General features: G+C 57.6%; 2 protein-coding genes across 6 annotated transcripts; one reads left to right on the forward strand and one right to left on the reverse strand.

The window, feature by feature from the left end:
* Positions 1-3,540: 3,540 nt before the first annotated feature.
* Positions 3,541-11,458, forward strand: SH2D7 (SH2 domain containing 7). The gene is made up of 6 exons (XM_072784767.1): positions 3,541-3,744; positions 4,831-4,920; positions 8,127-8,292; positions 8,518-8,715; positions 9,645-10,307; positions 11,408-11,458. The coding sequence occupies exons 1-6, from the start codon at positions 3,557-3,559 to the stop codon at positions 11,456-11,458; spliced, it is 1,356 nt and encodes a 451-aa protein (XP_072640868.1). The 5' UTR covers positions 3,541-3,556.
* A 1,120-nt stretch (positions 11,459-12,578) lies between these two features.
* On the reverse strand, positions 12,579-27,049 carry CIB2 (calcium and integrin binding family member 2). Of its 5 annotated transcripts, none has more exons than XM_072802292.1 (6): positions 26,854-27,049; positions 21,827-22,057; positions 16,888-16,999; positions 15,281-15,428; positions 13,299-13,494; positions 12,579-13,174 (listed from the first exon to the last, which is right to left on the reverse strand). In XM_072802292.1, exons 3-6 carry the CDS (start codon positions 16,954-16,956, stop codon positions 13,153-13,155), a joined length of 435 nt encoding a protein of 144 aa, XP_072658393.1. In that variant the 5' UTR covers positions 16,957-16,999; positions 21,827-22,057; positions 26,854-27,049; the 3' UTR covers positions 12,579-13,152. The 5 variants fall into 5 exon arrangements, with proteins under 5 accessions (XP_072658393.1, XP_072658383.1, XP_072658373.1 ...); XM_072802282.1 differs by having other exon boundaries at positions 15,332-15,428; positions 22,023-22,057; positions 26,854-27,040; XM_072802272.1 differs by having other exon boundaries at positions 22,023-22,057; positions 26,854-27,032.
* Positions 27,050-27,381: the final 332 nt, after the last annotated feature.

Below are 27,381 nucleotides of genomic sequence, written 5' to 3' on the forward strand. Positions count from 1 at the left end.
TCTCCATGCCCTCATGTTGGGGAGCAAATCTGTGCCACTAGCAGGATAACTATGAGTGTGCAAATATAGTGTCCACAGGCAGCAACAGGCTGCCTTGGCCTCCTGTCCCCATGGCATGGGTCTGGGAAGGAGGAGTGGGGGCTGGGGCCAGTTACGTGGTCAGGACAGCTGGACAGGCCTGGGAGGGGTCCCCAGGAGGGGAAGCCAGACTCGGCGCCCTCAGGCAGGAGCCCCAAAAAGGACGGCACATTGGCATGTCTGGGTCCTACAGGAGGAGCGTGACCTTGGCAGGGGCACCCAGCACCAGATAGACACGCTTGGCTTTAGAAGACCCCTCAGGTGCCAGGCAGCTGGGCAGAGGCTGATGTAGCTTGCCAGTGCCTTCCAGCCACCCTGCTGCCTGGACTGGCCTCTGAACCCCCAACCCCTGCCAGGTAGGTAGGTTCTCCCTCCCCTCCGTTCTTACAGATGAAGACACACTGAGAGGTGGTGAGATTAGGACCCACCTCAAAATCCCCCTGCAGAGCCAGCAATGGGGGCCAGGTGTCTTAGGGGGTCAGTCTGACACCAGAACCTGTGCCCCTCAGGGCACCCTGGGGTAGAGCCATGCCAGTGTCATCCATGTGCCCAGGCCCAGCTCCCTGGGTGACCACAGTGGGGACTGAGCAGTAGGGTGCATGCCCTCAGAGACCACCCACCCCCTAGTCCTTCCCAGAGCCCTGATGCCACAGTCCTGGGCCCCCACATCCTCAGAGCTCAAACACAGACTCCCCGTCTCCACCCCCCCACCCCCAGCACAAAACGCCTTTGTCTTCACATGCAAATGACCAGGTTCTGCCCACAACAGTATCCCAGGAAGGGGAGGTGGAGAAAATGCCTCATGGAAAATCATAAAAACACATTTCTTTGCATTTGAATACATCTAGGATTGACTTTGGCAGCAAAGGGCCCTGCATCAGACTCTAGCTTCCTTAGCCTTTCCTGAGCCCTGGAGCCCTCTGGGTGTCTGGTGATGCCCATGGACTTCTCAGAATGTGTTTTCAAATGCACATAATAAAATACATAGTATGCTGGTGGGACTCAATTACCCAAAATATCTGTAATAAAGACATATGAGGGGATCCCTGGGTGGTTCAGCAGTTTAGTAATTGCCTTCAGCCCAGGGCCTGATCCTGGAGTCCTGGGATCAGGATCCAGTCCCACATCGGGCTCCCTGCATGGAGCCTGCTTCTCCCTCTACCTGTGTCTCTGCCTCTCTCTCTCTGTGTCTCTCATGAATAAATAAATAAAATCTTTTAAAAATTTTTAAAAAAATAAAGACATATGATGTGCGTCTTTATTAGTGTGTCAAATAAGACTCAGCACTGGGTCTAATTACTATAACTTTGACATAATGATGAGAAAAATCCACTTTCTCAAGATGCCCACGAAAGCTGTGATGCAACATGAGAACATCTGTGATTTCTATTGGTGACAAAGTCACAGGGGATGTGATGATGAATCACTAAATTCCAGCCCTGATACTAATAGTACACTGTATGTTAACTTGAATTTAAATAAAACCTAAATCAATCAACCAAGAAAATGAAATATGCTCATCAAACATCTAACTGTGCCACGCACTGCTCTAGGTGCAGGATGGAGTAGATGATAGCACAGACAATTTAAGAAACAAGAAATTGGCTCATTCATTCTCCACGCCCTTGTGTTGGGGAGCAAATCCGTGCACACTAGCAGGATAACTATGAGTGTGCAAACATAGTGGGATTTCTGTTCTGAGCCCAGTATATTCCAGGTTTAGATCTGTGGCAGGAAAACCATGCACCCCATCCCCACCCCCAGGGACCCCCGGCTAGAGCTGGCTCCTCGCCATCAAGGCTGGAAATTAACTGTTTATAATGGTGATACTCAAACAGCTGCGTGTCTGGAACACTTCCTGGCCCCAGCACACCTGTCCCCATACAGAGGGCCTGCTAGCGCTGTTTCTCTCTTTCCCCGGGAAGCGAGGTGAGTGTCTGTTACCTTTTGTATGAATGTGGAAAAGGAGACCCAGAGACGGGACTGGGGTCACGGGCTTGCCTCACAACATGCCTGTCCTCGCCATCACATGCATCCCACAGCTGCCGCAGGCATTTCCATCTTGCTTGGGATGACCACGGTGGGGCTGTAGCAATAGTATAATCATGTACATCCTTACCCACAGGGAAGGATCCACCGGGTCAGAGCCGTTACATCACAGTCACAGTCAACATATGGCGAATCCCCATCACTCACGGTATGCGGAGCACTGTCCTCAGGCCCCAACTCCTTAGCCTGCCCAGACATTGGAGGGCTTTTCCTGTTCCCCTCCTCCAGCCAGGATTGGAGCCAAGGACATAGGGCTGCAGCCTCCACCCATCCACCGGGGAGCTGTCTTGTGAAGCCACTATAACCACAGCAGTGTCTACCTAAATCGTGAGCGCAGAGCGCAGGGAGATTTCAAAGTGAGCACATGTCTCTCCCCCTCTGCCCAGACCAAGGAACAGGATGTCGCAGGCACCCGCTGTCCTCGCTTCCACCAAGCGCCGCCGTTGTGGGGTGCTGTCCAGTGATGGAAGTGGATGTGTGCTCTCACCTTAGCCACCATGCACTCTCACTCAGCCCAGGCACCCTGACTGCTTCTGCCCATTCCCATTTTATAGACGAGGAAGTGGACCTTCTGAGGTCCCGTGAAAGCAGGACTCTGACCTGATCCTGTCCCCAGGGCCCACACTTTACAATGCCTACTGCCCCAGGATCCCCCTGGCTGGGTTTCTGCCGTGGAACTCAGAAGCACAGGATGCATTTAGGGATGAACACATACCCTAGCTGGTCCAAAGCCTTCTTCAAAGGCCTCTGCCTGGCCCTTCCAGACCACCCGTCCACACTAGCTGCTCCTCTCTGCTCAACCCCTGACCAACCCTCCATCTAAAGGAGATAAGCCGCGTCCTCTTCCCTTCCTTTATTGGGGTGCACATGATACTTGGCACCATATTCTGTACATGGACTCGACGATTGCCTGTCTCCTTATGCTGGAGCCACGAGGGCAAAATGCTGTTTTGTGCACGACTTTATTCCCACAGCCCAGTAGACACTCAGTAAATCTTCAGTGGAAGGAAGTTAATCAGTGAACTTCACCAAAATACAAGTGGCCTCCACTAGGGAAGGATGAATAGAATTGAAAGCTACTGCTTTGCTCATGAAGCTGGGCTGAGGGCCTCAGCCAGGCCTGGCCTTTAGCTGAAGGCGGAGGCTAGAGGTTGGGGGAACGGGGCCAGGCAGTCCATAGTCTCCTCCCCTAGCCAGCCCCACCCCTGCTAATATGACCCTCCCCACAGTGTCCCCTGCCAGAGAAGATGGCCACCCCAGAGTCAGGAAGGAGAGCTAGCCACCAGCCAGGGTGACAATTGGGCTCCTGTGTGCTGGGGCGGTTGGGGCGGGCACTGATTCAGGCAAATGAGCGGGGTGCCCACACATATAGAGGCGCGTGTGTGTGTGTGTGTGTGTGTGTGTGTGGTCTGCGCTCTGCTTCCGCTCCATGCTGGCCAGGATGGAGGGCAGCCCGAAGCAGCTTGGCCCTGGGAGGGGGCCCGGAGAGTCGGGGGACAGCCAGGCCTTGGCCAAGCTGCAGGAATTGGCCCTGACCTGGTTCATGGAGACACAGGCGCCCCTCATCCTGCAGGACGGAGCCCTGCCCCCCTGGTTCCACGGATTCCTTACCCGCAAGTAAGGCTACCCCTTGGCATGGAGAAAGTGGTCTGGGGACCCTGGGATGAGGATGGCTCCTGCCGTCTCCCTGGGTGAGGCCCGGGATGGGGTGAGGAGCCTGCGGTCTCTGGGCAGCTGGGCGAGTGCAGTGGCCACTCTGGGAGTCCCGGCCTAGAGAAGAGAGAGAGCAGGTGCACTCAGACATGGCAGGGCCTTCGGGTCATTGTCCAGTCGCACACCATTCACAGGGAGCTGAGAGCTATCTTGGGTGGGGACCGCCTTGGGGAAACCTGGATGTGCACTGCCCCCCAGGAAAGGGTGGCTCTTGGATTAGCAGATGCCAGAGCTGCCTGAGCATGAGACCAGAGACAGCAGATGCAGCCTGGCCCTCCCTGCCCAGCACCAGGCACCAGCTGTCTACAGGGGCAGCTTGGGGTCCAGCACTTAGCTTATTGCCCTGCTGTCCCCATCATCAAATCCTTACCTGTTGAGCTCAGTGCTTTCATTTAGTCGCAGGCTGTGCAAAATCCACAGCTGGCCTTACAGAGAGCAGGTGCTCAGTTGGGGCCGACGTGCTGCCAAACCAAAGGAAGCTGGAATTTCTCACCATGTCGCCAAAATACTTGGCACTGTTCAAAAATATTCCTGGCTGCCCAGCTGGAAGGGACACACAGGGGACATGAGAGCCTGTTGGGATCAGGGTCCAGACAACACAGCACCTCCTCCCTATAGAAACCTGCACAACTGTACATGGTGGCCCTGAGGCCGGGACCTGCCAAACCTAAACCTTTCTGGCTCTATGGATTCGTTCTTGGTGGGGGGCCAGGGTCAGTGGCTATTGTGCCTGAGGTGAAGCTGCAGTGTGGAGGTGCACGTGGGGCCTCAGGACTCTGACCCAGCCCAAGTCTGAGTGTGGACAGGCCACAGTGGCAGCCCGAGGCCTGGGAGAGTCTCCAACCCCTACCGTGGAGAGGGCTGGCTATCTGTGCACTGCATCTGGCACCCAAAGGCATGGCCAGCAGGGATTCTGAGGCAGGTCCAAGTCGGCCTGCTCCTGCTGCCAGACGGGCACAGGCCCCAGTTAACTGCATGCCCTCTGCCCAGGCAGACAGAGCAGCTGCTCGGCGACAAAGCTCTCGGCTCCTTCCTCATCCGCCTCAGCGACCGGGCCACCAGCTACATCTTGTCCTACAGGTAGGAAAGAAGCTTGCTTTGCAGATAGGACAGGTGCCCCCCACCCCCCTGTGGGCCACACTGCCTGGCTCTCGCTGGGCCGCTGGCTCCCCCACCCCGCTCCATCCATCATGTGTTCTGCAGACACAGCCACAGCCCTCAGTGGGAATGGGTGGGGAGGGGGGGCAAGAGACAGTCCCCCTCACCGGCTTCCCGGAAGTAACCTTGAGCCTAGGGCAGAAGAGAGGGTGTGATGGGAGTTCAGGAGGGCCTCTCCACTGGATGGGACAGAATGTGCAACGGTCCAGAGGTACTGAGACAGAGGCGCTGAAGGAGCCGCGAGGGAGGTTCCCAGGAAGGAGTGCCTGCGGAGGAGGAAGCCAGGCGCCTGTGCAGACCGCCAATGGCTTCTCCAGGGTTCTTCCGGCAGGCTGTGGGAGGAGGCTGGACATGCAGGGCCATTGGGCCCCTGAAATGATGAGCTCCGGTCCAGGAGGGGGGCAAGATGGTCAGGATGAAGCCAAGAGGATGACATCAAGCCCAGTCTGGAGAGGATGAAGGGAGAAGCTCTCTGCCTGTCAGGGTCAGAGGGTCAGGGTCAGGGTCAGGGTCAGGAAGGACTGCTAGAGCTCCAGGGCAAACCTCGGAGGCCCCAGGCCGAATCCTAACCTGGAATATGTCTGGCTCCATTTCCTCCTCTGTAGGATAGGGACACTGTAGAACTGACTTTGTAGGGTTGCTGAGGGGGTTCAGTGGGTTCATCCGTCAAGAGGTGCTCAGCACAGTGGCTGGAACATCGTGAGAACCAAATAAACGTCAATCACTGTGAAAACAGTAATTATATTCCATGTGCCACCTGCTCGGCTACACACTTTGAAAGAGATGAACCCAGAAGCTTTCAAATGGCTTTTTAGCATCAGGGCTCTTTTGTCAAACATGACCGTGGATGGAATACCAACTTATCACATTTCTCTGACATACGTGACAGGGACATGGATCTGCGGACCCCCAGCATTGGGTCCCCGGATTTACAGCAGTTCTGGGGGAAAGGCAGGGCTTTCCAGTAAGCGGGTGGGAGCAATCGGATACCCAAGTGGAAAACAAGGGACCATAGACCCTAGTGACAAAAGCAAAGCAATATATTTCTTAAAGAAAACAGGAAGAATCGTCAAGACTTTGAAAAAGGCAAAGATTTCTTAAGACACAAACCTATTAACCATAAAAGAGAAGGTTGATAAATTTGATTTCTTTAAAATTAAGATTTTTTGTTAATCAGAAGACACCATGAAGTCACTAAAAGGACAGAGTATTAGGAGAAGTTACACATTGTAATAATGTATTTTTTTAATATTTTATTTATTTATTCATGAGAGACAGAGAGAGAGAGGCAGAGACACAGGCAGAGGGAGAAGCAGGCTCCATGCCGGGAGCCTGATGCGGGACTCGATCCCCGGTCTTCAGGATCATGCCCTGGGCTGAAGGCGGCGCTAAACCTCTGAGCCACGAGGGCTGCCCTGTAATAATGTATTGAACAAAGGACTCTTGCCAGAATATACAAAAAGCTCCCACGAATCAATAAGACAACATGGTAAATAACGTGGGTAGACTAGAATGGGTACTTCATAAAAGGGGTCGTCCAAAGGGCGATAGTATGTATCGTTCGGCAGCATTATAATCGGGAAAATACAAATGGAACCTGCAACGAGTGGCTGAAATGGGAAGACAGAACACAGTAGTTGGTGAGGATGTGCGGCAGCTGGAACTCTCCTGCATAGCAATGGTTTCAGGAAAGGATTTGCCAGAACCTAGGAGCTCCACAGAGGCCTGTCCCCACCCACCAAGGCGACACCCTGGCACATTCTCAACATCAGTGAGCACATGAACAGAATATCCAGGGCAGCTTTGTTTCTAGCAAATCTGGAAAGCCTTAAACGTCCAACAGAAGGGGTAAATGGTGGATTTTTTTCATTAAATGGAATTTTACACAGGGGGGTATGGAGCTAAATGTCCCTGGACATGAATCAATCTCAGAGATATGATGTTGAGTGAAAGATGCCAGACACAAAAAAGAAAGACCCTGGGATTTCTTTTTGCGAAGTTCCATAGACAGAAGGGGCAGGGGTTGGAAATGTTTTCTGTTTTGCTCTGGGGGCAGGATCCATAGGACTGTGCACTTGCAGAGTCACCCTCCACACCCTCATGACACTGGTCACTGTGGGGTTACTGATCCTTAAAGGAGGGACCGACTGAGAGGAGGGCGCAGTGAGGGGATAGTGAAGGAGTAGTGAGGGGATAGCGAGGGGGTAGTGAGAGGAGTGAGGGGGAGGAGGGGGTAGTGAGAGGAGTGAGGGGGAGGAGGCAGGAGTGAGGGGGAGGAGATGGGAGTGAGGGGGAGGAGATGGGAGTGAGGGGATAGTGAGGGGGAGGAGGATGTAGTGAAGAGTAGTGAGGGGATCTGAGGGGGAGGAGGGTGTAGTGAGGGGTAGTGAGGGGGAGTGAGGGGGAGGAGGTGGGAGTGAGGGGGGATGAGGGGTAGTGAGGGGGAGTGAGGGGGAGTGAGGGGGTGGTGAGGGGGTAGTGAGGGGGTGGTGAGGGGAAGTGAGTGGGAGGAGGTGGGAGTGAGGGGTAGTGAGAGGGGAGTGAGAAGGGAGTGAGAGGTAGTGAGGGGTAGTGAGGGGAAGGACGGGGTAGTGAGGTGGTAGTGAGCGAGGAGGGAGTAGTGACGGGGAGTGAGGCAGGAGTGAGGGGAAGTGAGTGGGAGGAGGTGGGAGTGAGGGGGGGATGAGGGGTAGTGAGGGGGAGAGGTGCTAGGGGTTTAGGGCTGCATGCAGTGGAGCCTGAAGTCTCTATCTCTTGCAGGGATGGGGTTTGGGGGAGGAGTGATGCTCGTGCAGGGTTGGACCTGTTTTGGGTGAAGATGTGGTGTTTCGTTCACCGTGGATTCCTCGGCATTGAATTTGATTTTCTACACACCGCCTTGTTGGATGTTTGCTCAGTCTGTAGGGCCCTTAGGTCTCGTGCCCAGCCTCACAGGGGCAGGGAGGGGACCCCAGGGACCTGGGATTTGGAGGCCACCCCCCTGCTCTGGACCCTGTACAGCCCCCCACGGGGCAGAGCTCCTCGAAGGCCAGGCCCCCAACCTCCAATGCGGAGCCCCCACAGACGGTCAGCGTCCCCCGAGCCTCGTCCTGCACCCAGGACCCAGGGTACGCGCACTTGTGTCGTAGGGGCAGTGACCGCTGTCGGCATTTCGTCATCAACCAGCTCCAGGACCGGCGCTACCTCGTCTCTGGGGACACCTGCAGCCACAGCACCCTGGCTGAGCTGGTGCGCCACTACCAGGAGGTGCACTTTGAGCCCTTTGGGGAGACCCTGTCTGCCGCCTGCCCCAGGGTAGGCACCCCTCTGCTGCGGCGTGGCGAGGGGGGACAGGGTGGGGTGTCCAGGCCTAGGTTGTGCCCCCGCTCAGGCCCATGACCTCGTGGTCACGCTCCCTATTTAAAAGGGGGAGACTGAGGCAACACCTTACCTGAGGTCAGGGGCTCGGTGGGCTGGTGTGGGTCCCTCACCAGCTGGGGGTGCATGAACATGCCCCTACTGTGCCCCCACTACCCTCAGCCAGAGGACAACGATCCCTATGATGCCATCACCCTGGGTCTCCACCACACCAGCCTGGGCCTGGAAAAGCCACCTGCCGCAGCAGCCCCCACGGTGGGCGCAGACGCCACCCGCCCCCAGCCCCCAGTCTCCTTCGTCCACACCAGGAAGAGCCTGGAGGCCACTTCCTGTAGCTTCTCCGAGGAGGGATGTGTGGAGGTGAGCAGGGTCCTCAGCGCTCTGGGTGGGGCTGCACCAACACCCACAGGTCCGGCCCACAGGCTGGCCTTCCTGGCTGTGCCTCAGTTTACCACTCCTACGGTTCCTCTGCACTTGAATAAGAAAATGGGTAAGAGATGCCTGAAACTCGTGTACACTGTGCGAGTGTGGGGGGTGCTGTGAGAGGGTACTTTCCCTCCACAGCACCTCCTGGGAGGGGCTCAGATTTTACTCCTATACAACAGATCACAGCACACCTCAGGTCTCACCTCACCCTGAGGCCTCACGGGGCCCTCACCCGGGGCCCTGCTGCCTCCTCTCTGCTCTCTTCTCCAGCTTCACCAGCCTTTGGATCTTCTCAGAACACACCAACCTTGCTCCCACCCCAGGGCCTGTGCACTTGCTAGGTCTTTGCTGCGATGCTCTTCCTACCAGAAAGCTGCTGGCGCACTTGGTCCACTTGCATGTCATCTCTCCAGGAAGGGCACCAGGGCTGTAGGAAAGGCCCCTTCCCACCTGCCATTCTGTTCATCCCGTTACCCTGCTGTGCTCTTCTTCATGACACGACTAACGACCTGATGGTCTAACATGTGTTGTGTCAGGCACATTAGACCATGTCACAGGCTGGTCTGTTGCCCACCTCCCCGGTTAGAAGGTGGCCTTCGAGCATTGGCTGTGTTGCCCATAGAGTCCTTGGCACCTGGGACAGAGTCTGGCCCCAGCTGGTGCCCAGCAGACATTTGTGGAATCATTTACAAATGACAGCCTGGGGGGTGGTCTCCTCCGAAGGGTGGGCTCAGGGGCTTCTGAGCGTCAGCCAATGCCCACCCATGACAGTCAGGTAAGCCGAGCCAGGACAGGGGACAAGGCTTGTCTGGGAGCATCCGTGTCCCCAAGGGTGTCGCTCCAGAGGTTCTTTCCCTCCCTAGCTCCGCGCCAGGGTGCCTCCCCTCCCCGAGAGGAGTGCCTCCCTTCTGGAAGAGTCTTTTGGGAGCCCTGGCAGCACCATCTACTCAGAGCTGAGGAAGATGAACCAGGCACGGCTGGGCCTGGGCGCAGAGGGGTCCAGCGAGCCTGGGACGGTTCCAGCTGGCAGCCGGGCTTGCTCCCCAGGCGAGGAGCCCCTGAGGAGACACTCAGTGGGAAGCCAGAACAGGCCTAATGGCCCAGAGCCTGCCCTCACTGGGGTTGGCACAGACCATGGTCGACCGGTGCCTCCTGCATCCCGGGCCCACCTCCTGGCCCCGGGATGCTCGGCTGCCTCCTGGAGCCAGGCGTCCCCGAAGCTGAGCCACAGAGCACAGCCCTGTTCCCCAGGCACTTGTACAGACACATACAAGCTCCTGCAGACAGCAGACCCACCGGAGCCCAGGGAGGCGCCAGAACAGGAAGGCAGTGCCTACGCTCAGGTCCCAGCCTACTGGGGCAGCCCAGTAAGGCCCCCGTGTTCCAGGCCCAGCCCCCCATCCAGCTGGCGGCCAGGATCCTCAGACTATGGCTGTGACAGGTTCTCGGGGGCCCCGGAGCTCCCTGAGCCCAGGAACACCTACGAACAAATTCCAGCAGCCAGGAGCACCGGACAGGCACACAAGGTAGGCTATATGGTGGGATGGGGTGGCTGCCAGGCCCCACGTGTCAGAGAGGTCATGGCCCTCATGCATGAGCAGCTCAGGTCACTACTACTGCCCCCAGGGGCCCAGACTTATCCAGGGGTCACATGTACTCGAAGATAGTGGGAGAGGCAGTTGCTCAGCGGGAACAAAGGGGGGCTCTCTCTGCAGACCAGTTTCCCCTGCCAACCCCCACACCCCAGCGTCTCAGGGCCTGTGCAAGGTGTACAGGGGGCCCTGGCTCCAGCCTGACCTACCTTCCTTCTTGTCATGGCTCAGCCACCCCCCAGCCATGTGGCTTTGGGTATAGCACTTTCCCCAGCAACAACTCCTAGCGAGAGTGTGTCCCAAATACCACAATTGCTCTTTGTTCATCTAAAACTCTAACATCACAGGGCCTCCCATACTATTTAGCCACCTGACCTGGGGCCTCCATTTCTTCATCTGAACCATGGTCTGGTCTCCGCTTGTGTCCAGAGAGGTCTGCCCCAAGGCTAGATGTGCTCACATGTTCAGGACACAGCCCAGAGCTGACTGGACAGAGTAGTCAGAGGGCAGGACAGGGAAAGGGCGGCCAGGAGGTCAGAGGGAGGTGGTCAGGGGCTCCCACAGGGCCCAGGCCCTGTCAACCCCAGCACTCTGCCTGCAGTCCAAGCCAGGGAGGGTCCACGCTCAGTGGGGACAGCCTCAATCCCAGGCACACATGGACCCAGGTTCTGACACCTCCTGGACTAGAGCAGCCTCGGAGGGCCTGCTGTCCTGGGACCACAGGCCACCCCACAGGCAGGCCCTCCAGGAAGCCCTGAAGCCACATCCATGGCAGCTCTTCCCCCACTGCAGTCTCACATCCTCTCTGGTCCCTGGTGGCGGCCTTGCTGCACCAGAGTGCTGGGAATTAGGGGACCCCTGGCCCCTCCACCCCTTAGCTTTCACTCAGAACGGGCTGGAGGTGGAATTTGGCACCGTAAAGCTAGCAGAACCAGCACCAGTCCTCCGAGCTGGCCATGGGCCTCAGCCCCCAATCAGTGCTGGACCCCTTTGTCCGGGGACCCCCGGCTCCAGCAAATTCTCCATCTTTGCAGCCTGACAAGCTCCGGAGGTTCTTCTTCACGGACAAGAAGCATAAATCCTGAGCACCTGGCTTCCTGGGGCCCAGCTATGCCAGGAGTGACTGGGAAGCCCTGAGGCTCTGGAAAGCACCCCTGCTTCCCTAGCGTCCCTCACTCTCCCAGGGGAAGGGTGTCCTGGTCTGAGAGGTGGAGAACTGACCATAGGCAGGGTCGGCATCCCCACCCCCCACGTGGTCCAGGGCAGGCCCTCTTCAGTGGGCCAGCAGAGCCACAGGCCCGGGAATAGCAGGGGAGCCCCTGCCTGAGGCAACAGTTGTAGCCTGCAGGTGCTGGGCTCTCAGGAGCAGCCCCTTGGCCTGTCTCCAACCGGTCTGTGCTGCAGATGGGGAAACTGACACCCACATAGGAGCAGCAAGCTGCCTGAGGTCTCAGAGCCTGGCTGCCTGGGGTCCGCTAGGACGCGTTCCTGGGTGTTGCTGGAGAGCCAGCCAGCATGTGCCGCCCACCCCTGTGACCAGGTTGCCCTCACTTGCCCTCTGCCTCCCAGTCCCGGCCCCCAGGGCAGCTCTCAGGGCCCTCCCACCAGGCCCACACTCAGGCAAGCGGCCCTGCCCATGCAGCAGCTCTGGACACAGGCAATCTGGTGTCCCGCTCCCCCTGGGTCCTTCCTGCTTTGTCCCACTGTCCCCTCACCTGCATGTCCCCACGTGTCAGGGTGGTCTGCTGCTCCCCGCCCATGGCCCCTGGGCAGCAGAGGTGGAAAACAGATGGACCATCCCCAGAGAGAGCGCTGCAGCCCACACCGCTCCCGCCTGTGTCCCTCAACGGTGCTGGGCCTGGTTCACACCTGGGGGAGCATCTCCCCTCAGCAGCCTCACACCTCAAAGATCGGGGACATGAGAGCCCCCACCACCTAGGGTGTGTAGGATGGACAGCATGGCAAGTGGCTTTGTGTCTGACATATGGTTAGTGCTCTGTGAATTCTCACCTAATGTCCCCCGTGGGGCTCACCAGAGACCTGGGGCACCAATGTGTCTCCCTCTCCAAAGTACAAGCATTGAAATAAACGTTAGTGCCCAAAGCAGGAAGGTGATGCTTGACCCCGAGGGGACTAACTACTGGTGGGATTTCAAGGAGAAAGGGACCTTTGAGTGTATCCTAGTGTCAGCAGGCAGACCACGGGGACATCAAAGTGCTTTACTACTGGGAATTCACATATGTGTGGGTAGGATGCACCAGTGAAAATTCCACATCTCAGGAGAGCAGGGGGTGGGGTGCCCAGGGCTCAGAGCCAGGGACAGAGCAGAGCCCTGGGCCCACCATCCTCCCAGCTTCACATTGGGGGGGTTGGGGTGCAGCCCAGCTGTGGGTTTTGGAAGACTGCATAGCTCATAAAATCTTGTCCTCTTTCCCTTTTCACTTTGCCCTGGGCAACCCGGGACGCCTGCCCAGCACTCAGGACACATCTGTGTCCCCTGCCCCATAATGTCTCTGCCTTTCCTCCCAGTGGGGCCCTTCCTGACAGGGAGAGGACCGGGGTCTGGGGGCTCAGGGGCACAGATGGAGGGCCTGGGAGGGGCCCTGCTCCCCACATCCCCCTTCCCTGGTTAAGGATTTTTTGCTCAAAGGGCCAAGGAAATGTTGGTGGGTACAACCCCAGAGGCTGCAGCCTCTTTCTGGGCAGCATGGAGGTCACACTTGCGTAGACAACAGAGCCAGGTGGTCGGCTTTGGGGCCCTCATGCCCTGGTGGTGTCCTCAGATCCGGATGTGGAAGGTGCTGGAAAGAGAGGAAGGGCCCTCAGTAGAAAGCTCACTGAACCCCAGCCCAGTGTCGACCGGTCCCTTAGGAGGACACGGCTGACTAACTCCAAGGGGGGGCCAGTCGTCCCCAGGGGCCGCACCTGAGGAAGTCAGGGGCCTTGGCGATCATGTCCTCAAAGTCAGCGAAGCCCAGCTTGCCGTCCCCATCCAGGTCCGCCTCCTCAATGACCTTGTCACACACAAGCACCACCTCGTCCTCATCTAGCTCCGACTTAGTGAGCCGCGCCAGTGTGCGCTCCAAGTCCTCCTTGCAGATGAAGTTGTCTGTGTTGAAGTCTGCGGGCAGGTAGGTGGGGGTGCTCAGGCCGGGCCCCCAACATGCCACCCTGTGCCCAGGCCCCGGCTGACTACCACAACCCACAGGCCAACACTCATGATCCCATGACACCTCCGCCATGGCTGCAGGTATGAACCTAGCCTGAGACGCTTGCAAGTCCAAGTCTGAGGCTTGGGCCACCAGGCCTCCTGCCACACCTGCAGTACGCCCCGTGTGCCCTCAGGAGCAGAGGGAAGCAAGGCCCAGGAAGGCCAGCGACTAAATCAAGCTCAGAGAGCTGCTTGGAGGGGGAGGCAGGATACTGCCTGGGCCTGTTGCCACTAAGCACCCCTGCCCAACCACGTTCTTTACACTGCACCACAGGGCCTCCCGCAGGCCCCCCAGCAGGCCGGTCATGGTCAGAAGACTCAGAAGCCCCTTGGAGGGAGGGCTGGCTCCTGGGCACACTTGGCAGAAGGCACCACCACTGCCCAAAGCACGGCCGCACGGCTTGCAGCAGTGACTACACCCTCCCCTCATTTTCAGCTCAGCTTCTGGATCTTGGCCCCCTCCTCTACCCAGAGTGCCCCTCCCACTTGTCTATCCAGCAAATTCCCATTGGCACCCCCAGGGGGCTTTCTAAGCCTTAGGGCTCCCCGCTCCTGGGCCTCTGCCACTAGCCACACCCTGACGAGAAGGGCAGTGATGAAGAGCGTGCCCACTAGCAGGCATGTCACACGCTCTGCCTCATGGCCCCGCCTACACAAGCTGAGTGGTAGGTCCAGGGAGAGTCCCTACCATACACAGATGAAGAAACAGGTCCTGCAAGGGGCATGTGACCTAAAGGGACATCCCTGGTCAGGACCAGGACCCAGAGCCCAGCCCCTTGACAGGTACCTCCATATTGGCCCGTGAGTGCCTCTGGGGTCGGCATGGGTAAGAGTCACCTCCACCCCCTTGGGGGCTCCTGGGAAGCTCTGTGGGGATGTGCTGGCTGGCTGGACTCCTGTGCCCCTTTGCTGTGGTGAAGCCAAGGCCCAGGGAGAGCGTGACCTTTGCTGGAAGTCAGGCCCCAACACCAAGCCCTGTGTCCTGGGTGTCTTTCCTGCTGTCCCGCAGCTGGGGCAGCAGTGAGCCTCGGTGCCGCCGTCCCTGCCCCCTCCCCACCCAGCTGTACTCCCATTGCTCACTGGCAGACGACAGCCTGCCCTGTGAGTGATGCCCCATGTGAGATGTGGAGGGTGGACCCACTGATGCGCACACATATGGCAGTGCTGCGTGCACCCAGACCAGGCCTCTGATGTGGGCACAGTGGCTACAAGAGGAGAAAGCATGAGAGGCTCCGGAGCCACAGGGTGGCCACAGGTGCTGGGACAGGCCTGTCGGGGCTCCTCTGCTAGCAGGGACCCAGCCCTCCCTGAACTCCACCTCAGGAGGGTAGACAGTCCATGAAGGTCCATCCTCTGGAGCCCAGTGCCCTCTGGTGGTCAGCATGACCGTGGCACTGGGAACCTGCTGCCTGGCAGAGGCCCCTCCCCAGCCCCCTACCTCTGGCTCACACCTCAGAATCCAGAACTGCCCACCTGCAATCCTGTGGCGCCCTGGAGCCCCAGCACCTGGTCCACGTTCCCTAGCTGGCTCCTCACAGCCTGTCCTGTGACCTCCTCATGAAACCCGGCACCTCCCTACTGTTCCATCCACTGGGCACAGCTGCCCCTACCTGTGGTGTCCACGTGGCCCTTGCTCCAAGGCCCCTGCACCCCTACATGCTGCCACCCACAGGTATGCAGTCCTCTAGGCCCATACCGTAGATCTTGAAGGCATAGTTTGCCTTGAGCTCTCGGGGTGCTGACTCACACAGCACGGAGAACATGTCCACAAAGTCATTGAAGGTAAGGTTCCCCTCGCCATCCTCAGAAAAAGCCTCTACGATCCTTTCCTTGAAGGGGTTCTCCTGCAGGAAACAACCAGCATCACATGGGTACATGGGGACTGAGCGGACTCAAGAAAGACAGCAACGATGTGTGTGGCCTTGGACAAGTGACCTAACCCCTCTGAGCCCCCACATCCCCATCTGCAAAGTGAGGATGACAAATGGGCCTGCTGGGCTGGTGTGCCAGGGGCTGGATAAAGTATGACAGGTGGGGGTGCAAAGCCAGGCTGAGGTGCACTCACAGCAGGCAATGCCTCATGTCAAGCAGGGGCACCCCCCACCACTGCTCAGAGGGGTGCACAGGAGTACCTGCCTCGACGTGGATGGAAGAGAAGAGGTGGCCCAGGGCACAGGCAGGGGACAGGGTTACGGGAGGCAGAGGTGGGGCCCCTGAGGCTCGGAGAAAGGGCCGGGATAAGCAACAGGACTCGGAGGGGCAGTCAGAACCCGGGCCATCACCAGACCGCTCAGGGCCTCTAGCCCCAGGGATCCTCCCTCTGATCCCAGGTCTCTCGGGGCTCTTCTTTAGAGTCCCCCACCCCAACTGGGCTTGGCCACTCCCACTCTGTGCCTGCGTGGCTACTGCCAGTGCCCCTGCCCCTGCAGTGATCCTCTGAGCCAGGGCGCAGGCTTCTCTAGGCAGAGTGGACACCTGCCCAGGGGCAAGCCTGGGCCTCACTGTCCCTCGGGACTGAGGTCACAGCCAGGACACAGGCCAGAGAGGATGCCACATGGTGCTGTGACCCCAGAGTCATACATCCAAGGCCTAGCAAGGGGCTAGTGGCAAAGTCCCACAGCAGTGTAGAGTCCTGCCCCCATGGCCAACCTCCCCTACTGCCGGAAAGCACTTGACCACCAAAAAACACACAAAATGAAACTTTTGTGTCAGATACATGTGTGGTCTGAGGTCCAGCAGGATCGGCCTTGCCTGGGAGCTTGCTGGAAAACAGAATCTCAGCCCACACCACCCACACTTGCTGACCCCATGTGCCTGTGTGTATTCTGGGCTGAGAAGGGAGGGTGCGGATGACCTGCTGTGAGAGGCCAAAGAATTATCCAAAAAAGCAGACGCAAGGGGGCGCCTGGGGGCTCAGTCAGTGGAGTGTGGGACTCTTGGTCTTGGCCCTGTCCGTGATCCATGATCTCAGGCCGAGCCCTACAGGGCTCTGTGCACCTTGTTGGCTTCCACCTCTCCCTCTTAAGTAAATACATAAAAACTTAAGGGAAAAAAAACCAGACACAAGTCCTGCCACATGGAGCCAACTGGCCATCTCACAAGGGGGCAGCAGTGAGCATGGCACCCTATGGCCCCACATATGGAACTCCTGTGTTTAGAGCACAGGGGAGGAAACAGGTACAGAGTTCAGTGACCCTTTTGGGCCCACACAGCCACGAAGGGTAGATCCGGCCTCATCCCAGGTCTGGGGGCCTCTGTTGTACCTCCAGCCCACCTGCCCAGCAGCACTGGCCTCTCTCGTACCCGGAGCTCCGGCATCTGGATGATGAGGCTCATGGGCACGTGGACGATGGGGCTCTTCCGGTAGTCCATCGGGACGAGGTTGGGAGCCAGCTCATAGAACCGTGCATGGAGCCTACAAGGGAGACAGAGGGGAAGAGCTGGAGGGGGTGCTCACCCCGAGCCCCAGCGGCCAAGGCTGCCCCACCTGCACCCAGATGCACTATGGCCCCAGCCCAGGGAGGTTAAGAGCCATTTGTCTAGGACCACACAACTTCAGAGACCAGGGCCCATAGCTGGAATGAAGGTCTGGAGATCCAGAGCAAGGATTCTTCACCACTCTGCCCCAGGCCTAAAGCTGCTGAAGCCCAGGCCCAGTGCTGGCCCGTCCCCAAGCCAGGCTCTGAGGGTTGGGTCTCTGGAAGCTGCCACTCACATCCACAGGCTAGTGTGAACCAACCCGGACCCCGGGCCAGGTCCCTAGCTCCTCCCACCTCGCTGGGCAGCCCGCCACTCAGAACACAAGTCCACCTGCACACTGCACAGAACCTCAAAGGTGTGAGGCCACCTGACCCTGGCTAAGGTGCAGGTCCCTCCCTGATGATTCAGTCCTCTCCTGCCCTATCCACACCCCTAACATCCTAGAGAACAGCCCCCAACTTTAGCCCCAAATACAGCATAGTTCCAATGAAGCCATGTCCATGACATGCTGCCAGACAAGGGGACAAGCTGCCAGGGGCCCAGGGGGGGACCCTGCTCAAGGTGAGGTCCAAGACTGCTGGGGATGGGACTGAAGTGGCCCCACCTGCCCTGCTACCCCAAAGCCAGGACACACTTCAAGATCCCCCCGGAGCAGGTCCGGCAGCACAGCCACCCAGCCCTCTCCAGCAGAGCATATAAGCACTCGCTGGGCTCCCACAGGTAACATCAGCCCCACTGAGCAAGTGCTCCCTCTGTGCCGGGCTCTGCAACAATCCCCCATGTGGATTACTCAATCTCCAAACCACCCCAACAGGTGGGTGTTAAGTCTCTCCATTTCTCAGGTATGGAAACCAAGGCTTCGACGGTTAGGAGCCTGTCCCAGCAAACCAGAGTAGTGGGGTGAGGGCTGAACCTAAGGCAGAGCCCAAAGCCACGAGCCCACTCCCCCAGTCACAAATTCCCAAAAGTCCTGAAACCACAAGGAAGTTCCATGGCTTAGATACACAGAGCTGGAGGGGAAAAACCCAAAGCCTGTCCCCTGCCAGTGAGCAGGTATTGGGTGACAGGACCAAGCAGGACTCTCCCCCAGGGGCACGAGGACTTTCTTTGCTCTTGCTTTTGGTGTTGAGGAAAAATCTGTCCCTCTGCCTGTGTCTCTGCCTCTCTCTCTCTCTCTCTGTCTCTCACGAATAAATAAATAGAATCTTGCAAAAATAAAAATAAAAAAAGATACAGGGACGCCCGGGTGGCTCAGCAGTTTAGCATCTGCCTTTGGCTCCGGTCATGATTCTGGGGTCCTGGGATGGAGTCCCGCATCGGACTCCCTGCAAGGGAGCCTGCTTCTTCCTCTGCCTATGTCTCTGCTTCCCTCTCTGTGTGTCTCATGAATAAATAAAATCTTTAAAAACCAAAAATAAGATATATATAAAAGACCTAATTCACAATAGGAAAAAAACACACCAAAATCCCCCAGAAAAACAAAGTATAAGATAAATACAAAGTGTGTAGAAGATATAACATATTTAGGCAGAATCTTATAATCATGACAACCATTTCTTCATTGTCCTGCAAAATGAATACAATCTTTTTTTTTTTAAGGTTTTATTTATTTATTCATGAGACACACATACACATACACACACACACACACACACACACACAGAAGCAGAGACACAGGTAGAGGGAGAAGCAGGCTCCATGCAGGGAGCCTGACGTGGGCCTCGATCCCAGGTCTCTGGGATCATGCCCTGGGCTGCAGGCAGCACTAAACCGCTGAGCCACCTGGGCTGCCCAAATGAATACAATCTTAACCACAATCTGCAATGGAGTGATTTGAGAACTTACGAGAACATGTGACATGTTCACAGGTCTGTGGGGCAGAATAAATGCAGGAGGGTGGGGATGGCCCTGAAGGAAGGATGTCTGGGGAGTATCGGCCTCTGGGATGCGAAAACAGTTTGAAGAACAGCAGGTCACCCCACAGCCCAGGGATGCCCAGTGTGAGGGAAGACAGTCCATAGCAAACAGCACTTGAAATCACAGACACTTGGATTCTTCTGGAAGTCACAGACTGGTGGTCCACATTTAGGACAAGCGTGCACGTTAACAATAACTAAGTTTAACTAAAATATAGATTTTATAGTTGCCCAAACCTACAAATGAAAGCCCTGGATGAAGAATCTGGATCTGCCCAAGGCAACCAACCCCTGGACTGGGGAGGGGACCAGAGACCCCTCTTACAGCAACTCCCCGACGGGGCTCCACTTATGTACGGCACATCTCTGCCCTGCCGAATGAGAGGACCTTGGGAAAGTGAATGACTGGGGGGCAAGAGACAAAGATACAGACAGCCAGTGTGCCGGGGGGTTTGGAGGTGGCTGGCGGCATGGGCACAGGGCTGGAATGGCGGATCAGCAGTAAAAATCAAAAGACTTAAAAAGTGCCTATACCTTTTAATCCAGAAACCTGTTGGAAATTTATCTCAAAGAAATAATCTGAGGTGTGAGTTATAGTCGTGGTGCCATGAGGCCATTCACTGCAGCGCTAACTATAATGGTGATGTGCAGAAAATCTACGTGTCCAACTAAATGAATTGATAACATGGCCAGGTCATTTCTTTTCTTACCTATTTTTCCATTTTGCCTAAGGAAGAGTAATTTTTTTTAATTCTTTTTTTTTTTTTTTTTAGATTTATTTATTCATAGAGATGCAGAGGGAGAGAGAGAGAGGCAGAGACACAGGCAGAGGGAGAAGCAGGCTCCATGCAGAGAGCCCGACGTGGGACTCGGTCCCGGGACTCCGGGATCACGCCCTGGGCTGCAGGCGGCGCTAAACCACTGCGCCACCAGGGCTGCCCAGGAAGAGTAATTTTAAGTAAATTATAAAACAACATGATACAATATTTTGATACACACTCTCAAAGGAAAAATACTGGACTGATACATACCACAAGGTTCAATACACAGAAGGGTTAATGGTTATTCTCTGTGAGGAGCAGGATTAGGGGTAACACTTTGTCTTCTCTTGATTGGCTTTATTTTAGAATTTTTCTGGAGTCATCATGTATCACATAAGACGTAAAAAAAAAATTATAAGTAATTAAAACAACACAAATTCTGAAAATGGTGGGAAAACTAAAGCATGATAAATTAACACCCAGGCAAGCACCACTGGGTGCCCTGAGGGGCAAGGACTCACTGGGGAGCATAGGCTCCCTGTGGGCAGAGGGGAGTCAAGCATACCCACAGGAAGGAAGAGGGGTAAATCAGAGGGGATGAGGGGGCCCAGTGTTAGGGGTGGAAAAGCTGTACCCTGACCACAACTGGATCCACTGAGACGGGGGCAGGGTGGCCGAAGAGGCCTGCCCGATAGTTCGATAGTTATCAATGACCCAGGGCTGCAAGGAACCTGCTGCTCAGGTTTCATCCCGCCATCTGGTGAATGCTCAGGGTGCAGCTCACCAGCAATGGTGGGCTGGGGGTAAGGGGGAGGAGGGCCCTGCGTCTGGGGCCTGGCTCTGCTGCTGGCCCTCTCCTTGCCCTGCCTGGACTTGAGATGTGAACAGTGGAGAGGGCTCACTCAGCAGGGGTGGTCAGTTCCTGGTTAAGTCCTCCTGGCCCTTGCTGGGGCCTAGAGAGAAAGCTGGACAAAAGTGAAAGTGCCAAACTGGTAACAGAGCTATCATGGTTCCTCCAGAGACAATTATCCCACGCACTGCCTGGTCTCACCACCCTTCCTGAGGGTGCACGGAGAGGCCCCATGACCCCAGGTAGCCTGTGTTGCACCCAGGGCCTCCCAGCCACAGGGGCTGGGCAGGAGACAGCTCCAGGGAACACTGCTATCTCCACGGTCCTCCCCAGCAGCTGCTACAACCATCTTCCTCTCAACACCAGCACTCTGCAGAGGCAGCACCAGGCCTGGCCCCTTGGGTCCCCAGTGAGCATTAACACTGTGGCAGAGCCCCAAATGAACCAGAGTATGCAGCAGGGAATTAGGGGGACATCCAGCCGCTAGGTGGGGTGCTTTCTCCCCATTTGAAATCCAGGTCTACTTCGGGCTCTGGGCTGAGCTACAGAGGCTGGGGTGCTAAAGGGTTCAGAGTTGGGTAGGCCAGGGCTGTGGGAGGCAGCCACAGTTTGGGGCCTGTCCCCTCACCCTGCCTCTCCATGGTGGTGAAAGTGGGTGTTCCTATCTACCCAAGCAACAGGTTGAAGAGCAGCCTGGGCAGAGAAAGGCCAAGGGACACTGCCATCTGAGCACAGTGGTCAGGACAGTGACACAGCACAGCTTGCTTGGGAAGCTGTTACTGGCTCTACCCCAGCCGGCCCTAAGACCTCCAGGGAAAGCAAGTAGTCCTGTGACCTTGCCAGTTTTTAATGCCACCTGGTAACTCAGGCCCAGGGCCTGCAAGGCTCCTGGGGCCAGGTTTCCTGGCATTCTGTGGGTCGTGCTATCTGATCCTGGGGCCCTAAGTTGCCAGCCCCTCCTCATCTCTCGCATCAAAGCCAAAGAATGGGGTTGTCCTGGAAAGGGAAGAGCCCGTGGGCAGCTCACGAGTGCTATGGGCATACAGGCCAGGGCCTGGACTTCTGGACCTCCCAGGAGCAGGAAGACATCACAGTTGGAGCCATGGGCCAGATCTTTGGGTCCTGGCTAAGTGACTGGACATTTGCTAGCCTCATCCGCAAAGTGGGGATAAAAGGATTCTCCTGTTACATGGTTACAGTGAGGATAAAATGAAAAGGTGCCTGAAACCACCCACCACGGAGCCTGGAGCCTGGCGCACAGTTCAGAGATGCTCGATTCCTGGCAGAAGGATGTGGGCTCAGGCGGGTGGGGAGCTCTCGAGTTCACGGCCGCCTGGCTGATGGTCGTCCACACCTCCAGCCAGCACAGCCAGACCTGCGAGGTCCCCAGCCCCCGCCCCAGCTCCGAAGGATGACCGAGAAGCCACTTACTTGAGGATATCCTTCTTATTGAAGAAGGTGCAGTCCTGCAAAGGGAAAACACACACACACAGTCCCTTGCAAGTCCCAGGCTCCTTTTCCCCTCAGGATCTCACAGGAAGGCCCTGGGGCAAAAGACTCACTATTGCCCCTCACTGGCCTGCCCCAACCCCTGCCCTACCCAGTCCCTGGCCCAAAGGGCCCTGGAAGCGGCCTCCTGAAGCTCTTGACCTGGCCCAGGAACCATGTGCATGGGGTGGGGGACTGTGAAGCTCCTTGAGGGAGCTCATTCACAGGCAAATAGAATGGTCAGAGGTGGAAGCCACTGATTTGCGGACTGCCCTGTGGGACAGCAGAGAGAGGGGCTGCGAGACAAGTCAGGTGTAAGGGCCACAGGGGTGCGCCATCCACACTATAGCCCCATGGCACTGTGTGTGCGTGGCTGTGGGCAGCTGCTCATGTGCAGAGACAGAGGATTCCAGGTACACAGGCTGGACAAGCTACAGCATCTATCTGGCATCTGAAGCTGCAGGAATAGATGAGGTCACATGGGAGACAGTGGAGGCTAGGAGTGTGGGAAAGAGTGTGGGAAAGTAGGATCAAGGAGGCAGGTGGGCAGGGAGGAACTGCTGGCATCTGGACAGATGCAAGGGCAGAGGCTTCCAGGGACCCTCGGGCAGGCATTTCCCAGGGTGGGGGCAGCTCTCAGATCCTAAGGTTGCCCGTTCATGGACTCATTTCTGGTGTCCTGCCTTTGTCTGGATGGCCTGCCTGGTGATGATGGCCACTATTCCAGGCCACGATGGTAAGTATGGAGGTGAAAAGATCCCAGCAAAAGGCCTTTGTGCCTATCCCTGCTCCCTGGCCCCTCTACCTTTGCCAGCTGTTGCCCCACGAAGGAACGCAGCACTTAGGCTCTGTTGAGCCCAGAGCCTCCTGGGGCAGCGTGCTGACCAGAGCTGGCTCCAACGAGGGGCTCACGGATGCAGTCCAGCCTTGCAGCCAGCCAGGCCTGCCCAGGATGAGACCTAAAGCCACTAGGCACTGGAGCAGCTTGGACTGGGCAAGTGACTGGGCACAGGTGACTGGGCAAACATCCAGGGACGCACTGGGTGCCTACGGTAGAGCTGAGGGGGGCTGGTAGGCTCCACATAGTCAGTGTGACCTTCTGGGCCACAAGCTACTACCCAAAAGGTAGACTACCCTTATGCTGCCCACCCACCTGGAGGGTGGGGCTTGGCTTTAGGCCATAGCTCCTCTGCTCCCTCCCCACCAAGCATGGATACCCTGCAGGCTTAAGACTCAGCTGTGTGGACTGATTATCTAAAGACCTAGATACCTGGAGCAGGCCCCAGGGGCAGACCTCCCTCAGCCCCCAGGCTGGTTCTGTGGCCTGTAGGAGATAGTGAGAAGGGCCAGGGCTTTCCCCACCAGCCTGGCGGGGGTGTCAGCATAACCAGAACAGGGAGAGGCCTGACTTCTGCTCTGTCCCCCTGGCCTGTCCTCTCTCCTTTGCCCTGGGAAGGAAGAGTCTGGGTCCCAAACCAAGGGCCCCACAAGCAAAAGATAAAAAGCTTCTCACAGGACCCTGGTCCCTTATCAAAACCACTTATACCTAACTATGTCAATGGTCTTCAAGGTGTGCTTCCTGGATCGGCAGGACCCGATTCTCAGGGCCCACTCCAAACCTACTGAATCACCAACTCGGGGGAGAGGGGGCAGGAATCTGCACCTTTAAAGATCCTCGGGTGACTCAGTGGTTTGGCGCCTGCCTTTGGCCCAGGGCGCAATCCTGGAGTCCCGGGATCAAGTCCCGCGTCCCGCTCCCGGCATGGAGCCTGCTTCTCCCTCTGCCTGTGTCTCTGCCTCTCTCTCTATCATGAATAAATAAATAAATCTTTAAGAAAATAAAAAATAAATAAAAGATCCTCCATTCCCAGTGATGCCGATGCCTGCTAAAGTGAGGGCCTCAGCTCTAGAGCAGAATCACCTGGGGAGCTCCTATGCCCTCTTTCAGCACGGACCAGGTCAATTAAAGCAGAATCCCTGAGGTAGAGCCAGGCATCAGAGTTTTCAGAGCTCTTCCGGTGATTGCACTATACAGCCCAGGCTGAGAACCACACCCCCACCAGGCCATGACCATCACAGGCCTGGTCCACAGGGGCTCTGATTACCCAATTTTATTCAATCCTCATCATTAGCCATGGTGGGGGGAGGGGGACTGGCGTTATCTCCCCATTCTGTCCCCATTCTGTAGGTGAGAAAATTGAGGTTCAGTGAAGTGGTTAGCTGGCTCTCAGCTGCACATGCAGCCCAGGACTGACTGCAATTCAGGCCTTTGTGATTCTTGACCACAGTCCATTGGGAACAGAGCCCACCCATGACCACTGTATGCTGACTGCATCTGCTGTCTTATCTCGGGATCTGGCACCTTGTGGGTGCTCAATATGGCAGGTGGTATGAGGAATCAGGCCTCCACATATGTGGAGCCTCTCATTGACTGAAGGTGTCAGTGAAGACATTGGCCCTGCCTACCCTAACCTCTCTCCTCTCTGAACACATGCAACAGCTGCCTCTAGGTTTTCTTTCTTTCTTTTCTTTTCTTTCTTTTCTTTCTTTTCTTTCTTTTCTTTCTTTCTTTCTTTCTTTCTATTCATGAGAAACACAGAGAGGAGAGAGAGAGGCAGAGACACAGGCAGAGGGAGAAGCAGGCTCCAAGCAGGGAGCCCAACATGGGACTCGATCCCAGGTCTCCAGGATCACACCCTGGGCTGAAGGTGGTGCTAAACTGCTAAGCCCCCTGGGCTGCCCGTGCCTCTAGGTTTTCAACATTACCAACAAAGCTGCCATGAACCTGCTCATCAACTGACGTTTTGCTTTGTCCTCTGTTGACTCATCGCAAGGAGGTAGCTTACAGGGGATCAACATGGCAGGAACCTTAAAAGGTTCTCAGGGTTCTGAGTAGCTTGGTGGTGTTGGCAAAAGAAAAGGTCTGTAATCATTCAAATTTCTGTCTTGCTTTGGATCCTTAGGTGGAGAGAAGAGGGGAGTCCACAGGTGAGTTACAGGACTTGCTCTTAACTGAGCACCTGGGCTGCCTGAGAACAGAGCAGAGAGCAGGGCCAAAGCTGCAGTGGTGGGTTCTGGGGAAGGCCGGGCCCTGTTTTGTAGTTTGAGGGGTTTGGGGGATGGATCGATTGATCAGGAAGGCAGAGGAGTCTGGAGAGAAGCCTGCACTTAAGAGTCACTGGCACCTGCATGGGGGTGGGGTGTCTATAACTGGGGCCCTGTCTGGCGTGGGGCTGGCTGGCTGGACAGCAGAGGGAGGGGTGCTGGGGCTCTCAGGTTCCCTGGGGATGGGGAGGGGGGTTGGTGGCAGTAACTGGGGCACTGGCTGGCGAGGGGCCAGTGGACAGAGGGAGGGGGGCTGGGGCTCTCAGGTCTCTTCAGCTCTCATTTCTCCAGCCTGTCTGGCCCTGGAGGAGGATCACAATCCAACACTGGGCCTGGCTCCGAAGGGTAACCCGTAACCCAATGCCAGGCTGGTCTGAGTGGAAACCCAGGCTCTCACCCCCACGGGGCCACTCTTCACTTGTGAGCATGGTCTACGAACTTGGCTGTGCCCACCTCCAAGCCTGCACCATCTCTGAACCTTGCAGAGCAAAAGCCCCCCTTCCCTCCTGGCACTCCGCAGCCCACTAAGGCCCTCCCCTAGAGCAGGCTGGGAAGGCTGGCCTCTGGGAAGGCTGGCTGGCAGGACTCCAGGACACCCAGCTCACACAGGCCCTGCCCCCAAACTAACCTGAAGGGATGGGCTCCTCAGCCTCCATCTACTCTTCTGTAACACAGGTGATAACCACCCGCTGTGAGGGCAGCCATTCTGGGGCCTGGTACACAGCAGGTGCCCATGAGTGTGGCTCTGGCGCCTTCCCAGGGCCTCACGTGGAGCTGACAACTGTTGACAGCCAGGGTTTCTGAGGCAAAGGGGCCTTTCTTCACCTCTGTCCACATCACAGGACTCACATGTCAAGCCCATTACCAAAATAAAAACTGGTGAAGGCAGCAGGCGGTGCTCATCTCCCCACAGCACACACTCCACCTGCGCCCCTGCCCAGGGGAGTCGGGTGGGGGCATCCAGTAGGGCCTCCACCGAGGAAGAGCACCCACCAAGGGAGGGAGGAGAGAGCCTGGTGCCTCAAGGGAGCTGTGGACAGTCCAGGGTGGCTGCAGGGCACAGGGCAGGGGAGGGGTGTGGGAGGCTGCAGGAGCCCGCGGGTCAGGCTGTGGGGCTTCATCCTGCACCAGGAACCCCCCAACCCATCAGGGTCTTCATCCTGCACGCCGTCCTGAAACTGTGGGCAGCGGGCTGTGGATCTCGCTCCAGCCGGTCTCCTGGCTCTGGACGGGGTGGTCCAGCAGGGAGGTGGGAGGGTGTAGCTGCGGAGGGGCCCGGGGAACCAGCACCTGGCCTGCCTCCTTGCTCCAAGCATCTCCATGCTGGGGCCAGAGGGAAAGACCCCAACAGACAGACAACACACCAACCTAAGCCTGCATTCGGGAGCGGACGCGGCCGACTGAGCCAGGCGGGCCCCCGGTGGTTCCTGCTCCGCACAGACCACGTCTCCTGCGCGGCGGGCCCTCGCTCCAGCCCACGGTCAGTGCCCGCCGAGGACGCGCTCGGCGGGAGCGGCAGAGCTGCCTGGGGAGGGCTGGCTCGCCCCCGGCGGCGCGCCCGCCCTCCACGCAAGGCTGGGGAAACTGAGGCTGGAAGTCCCGCCCGAGGTCACGCCTTGGCGGGAGGCGGGGGGGGGGGGGGGGGGCAGGGTCCGGACCGCCGGCTCACCTGGTAGTTGTCCAGCTGCTCCTCGGTGAAGATGGTCTGCTTGTTGCCCATGGCGGCCGGAGCCCGAGCCCGCGGCCCCGCGGCCACCCCGAGGCGGGAGCGCGACCGCGAGCCGGGCGGGGAGAGGCCGGGCGGGGAGAGGCGAGCGACCCCACCCCGTCAGCGGCCCTTCCCGCCGCGGGCGGCGCTGCCCCGCCTCTTCCCGCCTCCGGCCGGGTGCGGCCGGGACTTCCGGCAGGGCGGGGCGGGGACTTCCGGCAGGGCGGGGCCGGGACCTCCCGCGGCCGGGCCAAGACTTCCGGTCGAGCGGGACCAAGACTTCCGGTCGGGCGGGGCCAGGACCCCCGGGTGGGCGGGGCCAGGACCTCCGACTGGGCGGGGCCAGGACCTCTGGGTGGAAGCGGTGAGGATCAAAGGCAGCGCCGGGTTAGGGTGCCGAGGGCCTGGCGGCCGTCCACGTGGGGCGAGCCCTGGACAGGGTGCGGGCATCCAGGTGTCGCAGCGCTACCCCACGACCCAAGAGGGGTC

This window comes from Canis lupus, chromosome 2, assembly GCF_048164855.1.
Source record: "Canis lupus baileyi chromosome 2, mCanLup2.hap1, whole genome shotgun sequence".
NCBI lineage: Eukaryota > Metazoa > Chordata > Mammalia > Carnivora > Canidae > Canis > Canis lupus.